General features: G+C 41.3%; 1 protein-coding gene and 1 pseudogene across 5 annotated transcripts in view; both read right to left on the minus strand.

Moving 5' to 3' along the window:
* Positions 1–431: 431 nt before the first annotated feature.
* LOC131683345 (protein retinal degeneration B) overlaps positions 432–13,376 on the minus strand; it is a 111,496-nt gene continuing 98,551 nt past the window's right edge. For 4 of the 5 annotated variants that reach the window (XM_058965238.1, XM_058965268.1, XM_058965230.1 and 1 more), the window contains 3 exons: positions 3,968–4,140; positions 3,146–3,357; positions 432–2,515 (listed from right to left, as the gene is read on the minus strand). In XM_058965238.1, the coding sequence (XP_058821221.1) occupies positions 3,264–3,357; positions 3,968–4,140 (267 nt within the window). In that variant the 3' untranslated portion in view covers positions 432–2,515; positions 3,146–3,263. Of the gene's footprint in view, positions 2,516–3,145; positions 3,425–3,967; positions 4,141–13,376 lie in introns of those variants that run through there. The other variant, XM_058965258.1, reaches the window with a different exon arrangement.
* On the minus strand, positions 7,835–8,863 carry LOC131683365 (coiled-coil and C2 domain-containing protein 2A-like; annotated as a pseudogene).

Raw genomic sequence — 13,376 nt, forward strand, 5'->3', positions numbered from 1 at the left:
GCAGTTAATTACACTACCGTTGAGAGCAGCAAATAAACGAGAAATCGTCGTGTGGAAAAATCTTTCGATTAGGTTTTTTTGTCGAAGGATGTTAGATTACGAATGTTGATTACGCCATGAACGGGAACTGACATCCTGAAGAAAATCATCTTTGGTTTAGGGAGACTTCGAGAGAAACGTCAAATTCGGTAATGGATGTATCATTGCTTTTTATAACTCGGCGTAACACCATAGGATGCTAAATCGCTCTCAGCCATTCCAGAAAAGTTCGCCTCTACAGTCTTCAAACTGATTCGTTCCATCTGTCATTCTTCTCAATCTCAATGCCGGTTCGCTCGGAGCAACATTTCCGGAAACATATTTGATTATCTCAGGAAAGAAAAAAATTAATTTCGTTCAAATTCATTGTAGTAATCAGTCACAAAGAAAACTAGCTGTCACGATATTTTGCTTTATTGCACACATTTTTATAACAATTATATTCATACAGTTTGTTGTTGCTTCCTTTCAGTATTGTTATTAATAATAATATAATCTAATGTAGTTTCCAGAATCTTATCCAAAAATAAAGTGTAGAACAGCCATTCAGTTCCAATATAGTACCAAATATAATCGCCTTTTTCTTCAAATTAGCTTTGTTTTCTTTTTTGTTCGATTGTTGCATTGTTTTTTGTCGGTCATCATGGAACCATCTGAATGCTTTTTCTTTAAATTTATTTTAGTGTTAATGATTTGTATGTGTGTGTCATAAATTTGGTATAACAGCCTGACTGGTTTTCTGATTTGCATCTTTCTCTCTGCAAATCATCTTGGTGATGATCATTTTTTTTAAGATTTTAAGTCCAGTTTTTGCGCTTCCTTTGAGGAACGCTTTCGCGATATTTCATTTAAACATTCTTGTAGCAAGAAATGAGTTTAGCTTCGTTTTTTGTTTGTTTTTGATTCCTTGAGTATGCGTAACGACATCAAATTTTGTTTATTTGCCACTTTGACGGCGCTAATTTTTTTACTTTGAAAATTTCTAATGTCATGCTTTCACGATTCGTGCCTGCGCGAAGAGGATTGTCCGTTCGGCATAGTTTACTCGGTTAGTTTAAGCTTTGCTGGTTCGGAAATTTTGATGGGGTCGGGATTCCAAAGGGATAAATGATTTTGATTTCGCGAACAAAAATCCGGTGTTGTCCATGTAGTCGGCAAGTTCATAGCTGTTTTTAAATAAAATGAATTCCAGTCTATTGCAAGAATGAGTTTTATATTACTCGATAAGGGAACTAATCTAGTTTATTTTCCAATCAAAGGCTTTTAGCATGACAGTAAATTTAACATTCGAGATGTTTTATAATGTCCATCAAGGATGAGATGAACAATTCAGATAAATTTCTACATCAGTTCCGGTCTACTGTATCTATAGCTGAACACAGGCTAATAACAACCACTGGTAATAATAAACTGAATCAACTAACTTCTCCGAAGGTACAAACATTCTATCCCAAAGAGTAAGGGAGATAAGTAATCTCCATCTTATTCCCGGTAATAGAAACACCATAATGATCCATCAAAAGATACGGAAATAATCCTGTTTTGGGCCTGTTGTGTGTCAAATGATATTTCTAATTATTTCGAAAATCAGGAAATATAGGTACTTAACGTCTTAAATCAAATTCTACACCTTGCTACCGAAAAAATAAATAAATAACCACATAACAATAAATTCGATTTGTTCCAAACCTAACCCTGTGAGTATTCAAACTAATATCACCTAAAGTTTGAACTAAAATCTCTTAACACCTGTGTGACATTCAGATTAAACTATTAAACTTGCGATCTGAGAAAAGTTGTTTTCAGATTCTTTATCTTTAAATTCATTATAGTTTCTGTGTTTGTAGCTTTCATTATTCTAGTGTATAAATAATAACAAATATTTAGAATATCTTCTCTCTGTTCTTTCCTAGACTTGCATTGATCTTAACACTGTGTGTTATTATGTTTCCTTTTATTTTACTACCGAACACCAACATTTACTAGTTTCGAAATGGTTGAAGATTTTTAAGCTTTTCACAACTGTTGCACAGTAGGTATGTATATCAATTTCTTGACGCATTATCATCAATGTGTAGTTCAATTTCTCGCTACCGTTTAGTGAGCGTACAGTTACTCTTCACGAACTGAGTCAGATTCTATTGTTCTCTGCACTTCAAAAAATAAATACACATTGCCCTAGCTTACGAGAACGATATTTGATACAAGATTTTCACTTACCGTCAATCGGTTTTCTTCATCTTTGCTTCTTTTTTTCATGGGATCGCTTCTTCAAACAGCTTACTTCCTATAGGTACAGAGGGTACACACACACAACAAGTCAACAAGTTTTGCATTAGTAGTGGTGGTTGCATTTTCAACGAGATTACTTTTCCTCTTAGTTATGTTTGCTTTGTAGATTGATTTTGTAACATTTACTTCCGAACGTTCTTCGTTCTTACAACAGGTAAGAGACAGTCTTCTTTGAGCCAGGTACCTATGACGAGGAGGGGAAGAAATTAGAAATGAGAAATTCTTTAGTTCGGGTTAACTGTATACGACGAACGTAATATAGGAAATCGATAAATCGAAGACGATAAGCCCTGACCATGTTGACATCGTGAGCAATATTAGCATGGTTTGAAATAGTCAAACACTACATGGGAAGCTTGTCCATGAGAATCTACACATCGATCTACCCACAAGGAATTACGGGATTCTTCCAATTCGCGAAAAAAAGTCTATTTCAATTTTCGTTATTGGATAAGACAGATTAGTATACTGTTATTTTCAATTTTTAACCATTCATTTTATGGCACAGTATAGAGAACTAAATCAGACAACAGGTCAGTTTTGTAAATTGAACCATGAAAACCGAATTTTCTAATGTAAAAAAATTAGCTCTTCATACTGGGTGGCCACTGTAAAACGCGGCTTCGATGGAGACGCTTGGTTATTTGCTACAACTAGGACTAATTCGTCATAGCTGCAGCAAATAATCAATCGTCTCCATCATTTCGCTACATAATGAAAACGCTCGATTATTTGCTGAGCATAAAAAATAGAGGCCTACTTTGAAATATTCCCTTCAGCTTTTCTTTTGCATCAAACTCCAAAAAATACTCACCAAGTGACAGAATCCAACCACTGTCCATTCGACAAGCACGCAAATATCCTTCCATATGAAAATGTGTTTTAATGGAGTGACAGATAGCATTCCAGCAGCCAACAGAGGAGTGAATTTGTTAGTTGCCACAAAGTGCTCCCGATGTGTCCAGTATCACCAATCCCCGCTCAGCAACGCCAGCAGCAGCATCAGCAGCAGTAGCAGCCTGCAGTCTAGTGAAGATATGTTTTTCTTTTGAGAAATCCGCTGCGCGCCGGCGAGGATATTCCCGGTTCGTGGCTAGTTTTTTGTATACGGGGGAGGAGTAAGATGTGAAGGAAATGGGTGATGATTCATACTTTTGGTAGTATTTTTTACCTAGCGTCAGTTCTACGGGGAGGGGGTGTTGGTGCTGGTGGGCTTTGTGGATCGAGGCTGACACAACATCTAACAAATGTGCGTGGCTGTATGTATGGGGGATGCAACTACACATGACACCATATCACGCAGGGGTGAACAAATGTGGGTATACGGACAACATCCAGCTAGTAATGTTTAGTGTAACCAAATTTAGCGATGTGTTCGGTTTCTAGTTGTGTGATGGACTGCTACTACACAATTTGTTGCTGTTTTTGGCTTGCTACTGTTGATTTCTAGCGGGTGCACTTTTACGTCTACTACACGTTTATGAGGAACGAAATGATATAACACGTCGGCTTCGATTGCCGTTTTCGCGAACCATCTGTATTCGCGGGGTCGGACATACAGGCATTATGCGTGCGAGCTTAGTGTTGGGAAAACGAGACGAAACGTGGCAGGCGTTAGAGTTAACTCGGGACAAACCTTCGCCTGCGGATGGACTGATGCTGACCGGGTAGGTTGAAGCAACCGCGTGGTATCACCATACGAGCATTTCCCTGAGCCGGTCGGGATCCACCTGGAGCTATCAGGGAACTCAGATGGGAAGCGTAGCCTTCGGTGAGCGGGGTGGCCAGCGATTGCAGTTTTTTGCTTACCTGAAATTATAGAAGTTTTAAAATTAGTTAAAACTCAAAATTGGTGTGTTAGGGCGGGGAATAATAGGGTGGCAATAAAAATTCGATTAACCCAATTATAATACTATCATACATGACTATGTTGTTTTTCATCATTTTATGAAAGTGATGCAGTTAAGCTAGCGAATGCCGCTCGCGAACTGGACTGACCTGTCAAATATTAAAAATCGCCGGGACGATTCCCCTTTGAAATGTAAACTGGCTGCTTTTCAAAAATTGAGATTCTGGTATTTTACAATTCGATACTGATAAAAAGAGTAGCCAATTCGATACTTTCCCGGTGGATAGATATCTAACTGGTTACTCCGGATGAGCAGTCAAGCACAGAAATTTTTTTTTCGAGAAGATCACGTCGGATCACGTCGATTTTCAAGACGTACGGCATTTTAAAGACATTTGGCATCAAAAATTCAAATTCGGTTTCTAAAATTTCCTTCTTCTCTTTGAATATCATGGTGGTATCAGTTTAGATGGAAACTTCCTGTGTGACCGCACTGTTTAACCCGGAACCCCTATCGTCAAAAATATTCTGTTGCGTCCGCAAGATGAAAAACTAGCATCCATGCTCATTCGATTCACCCTTCCGCCCACTAGCCATGTGAATGACACGCATGCCATGCCAAAAAGAAACAAAATAAAGGTTCCCCCACACTGACGCGATTATGTCGCAGCGACTGCGAAAATTTCGCTTAGCGATTTCGTCGCGCTTCCTACGACAGTGCGATTCGCATGTGTGCCCACACCGGCGCGAATTTCGCATTACAAGCGACACAAAGTGACATTTGCAAACTATAGTAGCTAGATGGGACAACCTCAATTTTAATCTCATGGTAATACGACGTATGTTGTCCTAAAATTAAAAAAAAATATTTTTCGATTGTTTTATCAGCCATTCAGTGAGAATAGTGTATTTGTCCGCGTGTCTTTATATTTAAAACATCTTTGCGTGAAGCAGGTCGTTTGCTCGACACAGTCTAGACACAGTAAGAAAACAAACAAGAAGAGAGGATAGTAAATCAGTTCAATATTAATTCGTCAAAAGGGCGAAAGTGTTTTTTTGTAAACAAACTTGTTTCGCTCATTAGTCTGCGGCAGAGTGGAATTTCATGAAAATATGCGTTAATGTAAATTTTTACCCTTCGTAGAAGTAATTTCAATTGTTTTCTGCTTTGAAATTATAGTAAATTAAGAGAAACCATCAAAATAAAAGTTTGTTTACAAATCTTATTCGCCCTTTTGTAAATTTAATATGGAGTTGACTATAAATATTGCATTATTCAACAATCTGTTTTCAACTATAGTATACCAAGAAGCGCAGTGCTAGTTCAGCAGCACAGAAATATACCTCAGAAGAATCAACTTTCACCGCTGACCAGGTTCTTGTCCGCGAATGTGACATTCGAGGTCGTAAACTACTGTTTGATTCCAGTGCGGTCGAGAAAATTTCCGGCGAATCCAATGCAGCAACAACGTCCACTTGCAGTACCGCAATACAAAGCCACAAAGCGATCCAACAGTGTGGGAAATTTCATCGCAAAATTTTATATCAGCACAACAGCTATACCAAAAGCGATACCACGTCGATGGCCGAAATGATTTTTGGTTCTGCACCTATAGTCTTCCAGGACAGCAGTTTGAAGGTACATTGATTAAAAACTCGAAAAACCATTGAGTATGCTTACGTGTTTCAGTAGCCAACAGTAGCAGCAACAGCAGTAAAAAAGTATCCACTTCCACCTACTTGGGCTATGAACTGCCAAGTATCGGTCAGAATGCACTATACAACGGCCGACATACGTCGGAAAGTGATCGTAGCTCCATAGGTACAACGTCACTACGGTCGTTTACTGTTACTTCGTCCACTTTGATGTAATATGATACTTCGTACAACCACAGACAAAGGCCACCACTGCCAATCGAGTTTGCGCATTCGGAGCATCTGGCAGATCCGAGACATTCAACCAAAAGTGGCCTTGACTCAGGGTATGGTGGAACGGAACCTTGGGCGTTTTAATCAAGTCAACCACGCCATCGCACCGAAACAGTCTAGCATCAATTTCTAGTGATTTCGAGTGTTTTCGAAGACTTAGTTTAGATACCAGTATTGATATTCCACAGCCTCTGAATTGCACAAGTTTAGACGACTATAGTCAGTATGGCAGCTTTCATCGAGGTCAATACGACCGGTTCAGTGAACACTTGCAGTCAAGTGACAGCGAGCGATGGTTGCGCCGGTGGTAAAAATCGACGGAATAGTGAAACCATAGTACTGACTAGACAAAAAGCGTTTAGCGGGGATGTTCTTTCCACTGCAACCAATTATCACGGGAGACCTTTGCACAAAAAGGCACGTCTAGGAATTGTGCTGTGCGTTCAACTAAACGATGACATGCTGCAGGAAATTGAAGCATTCAGCTCGGAACACATGAGTATATTTGAATCAATGCTGTGTCGTTTAAGAATGGCGGCGGAAAACGCAAGCTACAGGTAGCCGCAGTTACTCCAGGTAGGCTTGATAGAAACCCTTCACTTACCTGTTCAAACAGTTGTGTTAATTTATTGCTACAGATAATGCTGGTTGCCGGCATAACGCAGCAGTGCCCAGTGGATTTTTTTACTGTACCCAAACTGGTAAGTCCCATGTGGCTAACGCTAAGCAGTGGTGCGTGCACTCTTGGAACTCAAAGCAGTACATGTTCTAATCGGGCTGCGCTTAAAATTGATAATAATTTTATGAACGATCTTTGTTACCTGCTATTGCTGGCCGACATTAAGGATACACATTTTTTCATGAGCGCACTACTAACGGCGATATTAAAGTACTACCTGGGCTGGGTGAGTACCATTGCCCCTGTGAGTGGTTCCGCTTACGAAGCAGATACAGATTGTGCTACAATACAGCGATAGAAGGAGAAGCGGTGCAAACTAACTACCAATCACCCGTACATCATACTGTGGGTCCAATGTAGCTATTTGTATGGAACCGTCGGACACCCGGTGAAACTGTCGAGAACAATGATCTGCAGAAGCCTTCAATTGAGCAATACCATGGATAAAATTCTAAATGAGCTATCTTACTTCGTAAGATGTAGCGAGATCAAGCGGGTTGTCCTCGTAGAGGCTTTCGACGAGTATAAAGCTGAGCAGGCATTCGCTGCGCAAAAGATTATAAATAATTATTCGCTCCTTATGTTAATTGTTAACTTTAACCAAAAATGCTTTTCCTTGACCTGATGTACAGTCTAAACTAACAGATTTTCGTACGTAATAAAACTGCAAAATTACGAAAAATACAAATTATAGCAACAGTGTCATAAGGTTTGGTGGAAATAACTGTGGAGAAAATAGAGGATTACACAAATCCCCCAGATTCTTGCGATCCGGATCTGCGATGGTTCGTTCGGCAACCACGACCAAAGACTAAACTTCGATGGCTGGTAATGAATAAGTCTTGCTGAGAGCGAACTGGTCGGAGTTACGTCAGACCGGGCTAAGTGACAATATATTGATTTCGAGAAAAGCAAGTTTAAAGTTTAAATTGTAGCATACTTTATATTGTATATACTATTGAGGAAAGGATAACAGTTGACTGAACAGTTCCAGATTGCCATTCGTATTAGTTTCCAGACAAGTGTCCGACTGAAAGTTGGGAAGGGCGTATGCAAGTTGGTTACTTATATGGCTGAAACTAGAATATAGTTATTGCGTTTTTTTGCTATAGCATACCATCCGAGAGTACACAATTGATAGCTTCATAAACTAACCGGTTCCATGTAATTTTACGGTGCGTTCTCCAAATTGCAATCTTCTTAACAATCTTTTTTTCAATAGTTTTTTACAAATCTCGTACATTCAGTGCATTTTTGTACAAGTAAATTCCATCGTGAATACAACCGGTGGGAGCTTCATGAGATCGATTGAATAGCGGTCTTCAGTAGGCTGATTTGTTCACATCTAGCTGCGTCAGGAACACCCGGTTCTCTTTTTGAATATTTCCCTAGACGTTGTCCTGATTGACAAAGTAGTAAATTCTACTTAAAGGACAGTACGTATCGGAGCTGGAGTATTTTTTACCGCTGGTTGGATCTACAAAGTAGAAATCGTTGTTCTCTCGTATAATGACAGAAGTACTATCGCCTGTTAGGAGACTTTGTCCTAAGATAAGATACACATCGTACTCCAAAAAGATGTAAAACAAGGTAATAAAACACCTTAATCCTTCGGCGAAGCTTGGCTTCATAAATATTGTCTATCTTTGGAACCGATTAAAAATTACTCGGTTAGTGGACCGAATTCCGCCAATTTGTGAACATGCGTCCATGTTGTAGTGAATAGGAATTGGCGAAACATATCGCCTATATATCATTAGCTCCACGTTTTAATCGATCACAAAGGGAACTTTGATCGGACCAAGCAGCCTTGTAACGCAGACCCTTTCGCCACTGATCAACATTGCTAGCGGTAGCATCCCCTCCTGGGAAACTCGCTGCGGTACTCCTCTCCTCACAGATAAATACGCACCAGTCTGCTGCAACACCACACACTCCAGCCCGTTGGTGCCGAACTTGGGAGTCTCCACATTCGGTACCAGGATTATAAACAAGAAGATGTAAGTTAACTCTCGCATATACGGCAGATTAGATCCGGTTAGCATAGAGGCGAAGACTGCATATTAAGAAGACTGATATCTCTTTCCTTCCCCCATACAAACGAGAAGCGACAGAGGTTACAGCACCTCTATTGTCTGAAGGTAGGAAGCTTAATGTAAAAGTGTATATGTGTGTGTGCATCACTATGGGAAGTACCACCTTTACCCGCAAGTGGCGTTGCTGTTACTGTCTCCATATTCTGGACAGAGTTAGCAGTCTTCTTGATATGCAGTCTTCGATAGAGGTGTATTCAGATGATTCGTCGTTGCTGCGCGTATATCCGACCAGAAGCAGTGGGGTTTTGATTTCGAATGTACATATACTCGTGAGAAATTGAGCAGCTATCAGTAGGTCTGTTCCAGGAGAAACTGGAAGGACTCCGGAGAAAATCGTTCCTTTACTCTCTTCTTCTTTTTTTTCTTCTTCTGGTAGCAAACCGGAGTAAAAAGGAGCAAGAATTTTTTGCTCCTGTTTACTCCGGAGTGATTTCCTTGTACTGGAACAAAGCTAGTGTGAGTATATTTTGATTTGATGTGCAATTGCTCTATTGGGTTATACCGTTAACCAACATACAGAACTTGCTCGACGAGAGGTTGCTATTTATTCGTCCAGCTGAAGAAACATGATTATCATCTGATCGCATGGGAATTCCGATCGAGTCCGTACCCAAGATTTCATCGATTATCTTTATGTTGTGGGGAACTTCAATCTCCCGCTCGATTTGCGGTATGAACTTTATATTCTTATATTTCAGATTGTTATGGAATCTTTGGCATAACATGTTCAACCGTTCATTGGCGTTAATTTCTTCCCTCAAACAAAATGCTAAAACATCTTCGTTGAACAAGAAATGATCGTCCTTTTCCGGGAGGCCTTTCTCATCATCCGTATTATTACCGACGTTTCGTTTTTCCAATGCTTGCACTAATTCTTCTACGTCGGAATCGTTGGGTTCGTCGAACTATTTTTCGATCAGCTCTTTGGAAAGATGAGTCCGCTTTGGAATATTTTTTATTCTCGAAGGACTTGAAGCACTGGATTATAGTAAATAGCTCTAACCACCCTACTTTCAATTCAATTTTACCGCTCCAGTATTTATTCGATTTACCTGGCTTTCATACGGTATGTAATCTTCGTTTTCAAAAAGTTTTGTTGGACTTGGTAGTGGTATAGAAGCGTCCATCAGTTTGGTTTTGAAATTTAGGCGATTTTTTTCGTATAACTATTTTCATTTTTTTCGGAATTCTGGTCAACTTATGTAAAGTTGAGATGCGCCAAATGACAATAGTTGATTAGTCTGCGCCATCTTGAATATCTGGCGAACACCCAGCGACTGTGACACAATGCTCGCACGCAGCGATTGTTCAAAAATCGCTGCAATTTCGCAACAGCCGACGCGAAAAGTTCGCGTCAGTATGGGAGCGCACATCTGTCGTCATGAGCAGAGTTGCTAGCGACAAGTCGCTTCGCGAAATTTTCGCAGTCGCTGCGACATAATCGCGTCAGTGTGGGGGAACCTTAACATTTCCAATCCCCGCTAGCCATAGCGCTGCTGCCCGGTCAAACCATTCGGAATTTGATTCGGAATCCTGAATGGAGTCAGTATGGGTTCCAAATCAAATGAAACAACCGATTCTGAGTCGGAATCGGTTGTTGCGTTTGATTTGGAATCCATAATGACTCCATTCAGAAATCCGAACCGGTTCCGGAATGAGTTTAACTGGGTGACCGAGTGAATGAGAGAGAGAGCGAAAGATTACGAGACAGCGAGAAAAAACAAGCGCACCGTCGCTATCGATGAGCACCCGACGTCATTACCATCATCAACATCATCACACGCACTGAATGATGACCGCGTGAGTTGCAGTGACGCCAGTTTTGTGGAATATTCAGGAATGTTCCAATTTTTGTCGCGCAACATTTTGAGCGCTATATAAGAAGTCGACTTCGGTTGATGGAAACAGTTTTCTTTGAATTTCCGATCTGGCAAAAGATCAAGTGCGAAAAGTGAAGTGTTATCCGAAAGTAGTGATTACGATACGATTGAAGTGTTATCCTACAGTAGTGATCCCGACTACGATTCCTCTCCGACGGTGTTACTACGAGGATTTTACTATTCCGACAGTGAAAGGAAAACAACCGCACAGAACAACCGAAACAAGTGACACTTAGGGATCCGTCCTGAACAGTCCAACCCAATAATGTGCTTTTTAACCGAACATATGGTCCTTCGAACCGAATTTAACGGTTCCCGAGTGCCATACCGCTAGTGTTATATAGACTAACGACTAGAGAGAAAGTCACCAACCAGTGAAAATGAGCAAAGTTATTCCGCAAAAGGACTTGAAGGGGGTAAATAAAATGTCGACCGAACATTTGCCGCCACTATCCGACGATGAGTTTCCTGGCTTCGACAATGAACAAGAGAATGGAAATGGCAATAAGGATAGTGACATTGGCGCGGACGCTGGTGTCATCGCACAAGTTAAATCGATTTCTCGCCAACGACACCAGTCACTGAAGAAGGTACTTCGTATCCAAGAAGCTCTCGACAACCAGGGATTGGGAATCCCACATTTGAAAGTGTTTTTGAGCAACCTTCGTGCAGCTTACTCCGAGTTCTCCAGTTTCCATAATCAAATTGTGGCCATTATCCCTGACGACGCAATGCCCCTCCACGAAAACGTGTACGTGCAATTCGAGCAGCTGTACAACATGACATCAGCTGAAGTGGAATTTCGCATCATGCAGTATCAAGCTGACCCGACACCACAAATAGTAGTTCACCAACAACCACTGAAGGCTCCAATTTCGACGTTCGACGGGGACTACACAGCATGGCCGAAGTTCAAAGCCATGTTCCAAGATGTTATGGCGCTTTCTCGAGATTCCGACGTTATCAAGCTATACCACCTCGACAAAGCTTTAGTGGGTAATGCAGCCGGCGTCCTAGATGCGAAGACAATAAACCAGAGAAATTACGTACAAGCTTTGAGGATATTGACGGAAAGTAACGAGAACAAGCGAGTGATTATTGAAACCCATATCCGTGGACTTTTGAGTTTGAAGAAGATGACGTCCGAATCTCACAACGAGCTGCGATATCTTCTAGACGAATGCACAAAACACGTGGAAAGTTTGGAGTACCAGAACCAGGAGATGTCTGGTATGTCTGAGCTGATTGTCGTCTACCTGTTGACAGTGGCATTGGATAAATCAACCAGAAAACATTGGGAGCAGTCTCTTAAACCTGGAGAGCTGCCGAAATTTCAGCAAACAATGGAGTTTCTGTAGTCGCATTGCCAAGTTTTGGAGAGATGTGAAGCTGCTAGTTCCGGCACGAGTTCAAAAATGATTTCCGCCCATAAATCACATTCTTCGCAACCGAAGCACGTTAGCCAACGAGCACATACTGCTACGTCAAATCAACAGACGAAGGAAAAATGCGATTTTTGTGGTGGTCCACACCTGAACTATCAGTGCGACAAGTTAAGCACTCTTTCCAGCAGCGAAAGGAAGAAAAGGGTGAGAGCAACTGGAATTTGCTTCAACTGCTTCAGGAAGGGTCATCGTTCGAACAGCTGTACGTCATCCAAAAGCTGTCGTAAATGCCAGAAGCATCACCACACTCAATTGCACGAAGATGAGGCCACACCGACACACGACTCCCGAATGAAAACAGCACCGACAATAGAGAAGGAAGAACTCAAATCATCTGGTCAAAGGGTGACTCCATCCCCAGTTCAACGGAAGGAGCAATCAGTGTCAACTACGTGTTCGTGCCACCACATCCATCAGTCGAAAGTGGTATTTTTGCAAACCACAGTCGTCTTGGTGAAGGACAGAAATGACCAAACACATAATTGCCGCGTTCTGTTGGATAGTGGTTCTCAGGTGAACTTCATCAGCGAAAAGATGGCCACATTTCTAGGGATTCAGAAGCAGAGGGCTAGCGTTCCAATCGCTGGCATAAACAATCTAAGGACAACCGCACGTGACAAGATCGAGGTGAGCCTGATTTCCCGTTGCAGCGACTTCAGAGCGAAACTGGAATGCTTGATAATTCCGAGAATCACCGGTACGATTCCATCGAAGAACATCGACGGCACAGGTTGGAACATTCCTCGAGGTATTCAGCTAGCCGATCCAACCTTCTTCCGTGCCGATAGTATTGATATGCTCATCGGAGCAGAACTTTTCTTCAAGCTAATGAAGCCAGGTCACCTCACTCTAATCGAAGGTCTCTCGGAGCTGCGTGAGTAACACCTTGGATGGTTAGTTGCAGGGACTATCCAACTAGACCAGCAGCTCGAACCTGTGCAATATGCGCAAGTAGTATCGATTAAATCTGTCGAAGATTCGATGCATAGATTCTGGGAGCTTGAAAAAGTTCCAAACGCTGCGCCCAGTACATCCGAAGAACAACAATGTGAGAAACATTTTGCATCTTCGTACTGTGGATATTCGACCGGCAGATTTGTAGTTCGACTCCCACTAAAAGAAAACCTCGACGAGCTAGACAGCTGTCGTTCATTAGCTCTAAAACGA

Source organism: Topomyia yanbarensis, chromosome 1 (genome assembly GCF_030247195.1).
Source record: "Topomyia yanbarensis strain Yona2022 chromosome 1, ASM3024719v1, whole genome shotgun sequence".
Classification (NCBI taxonomy): Eukaryota; Metazoa; Arthropoda; class Insecta; order Diptera; family Culicidae; genus Topomyia; species Topomyia yanbarensis.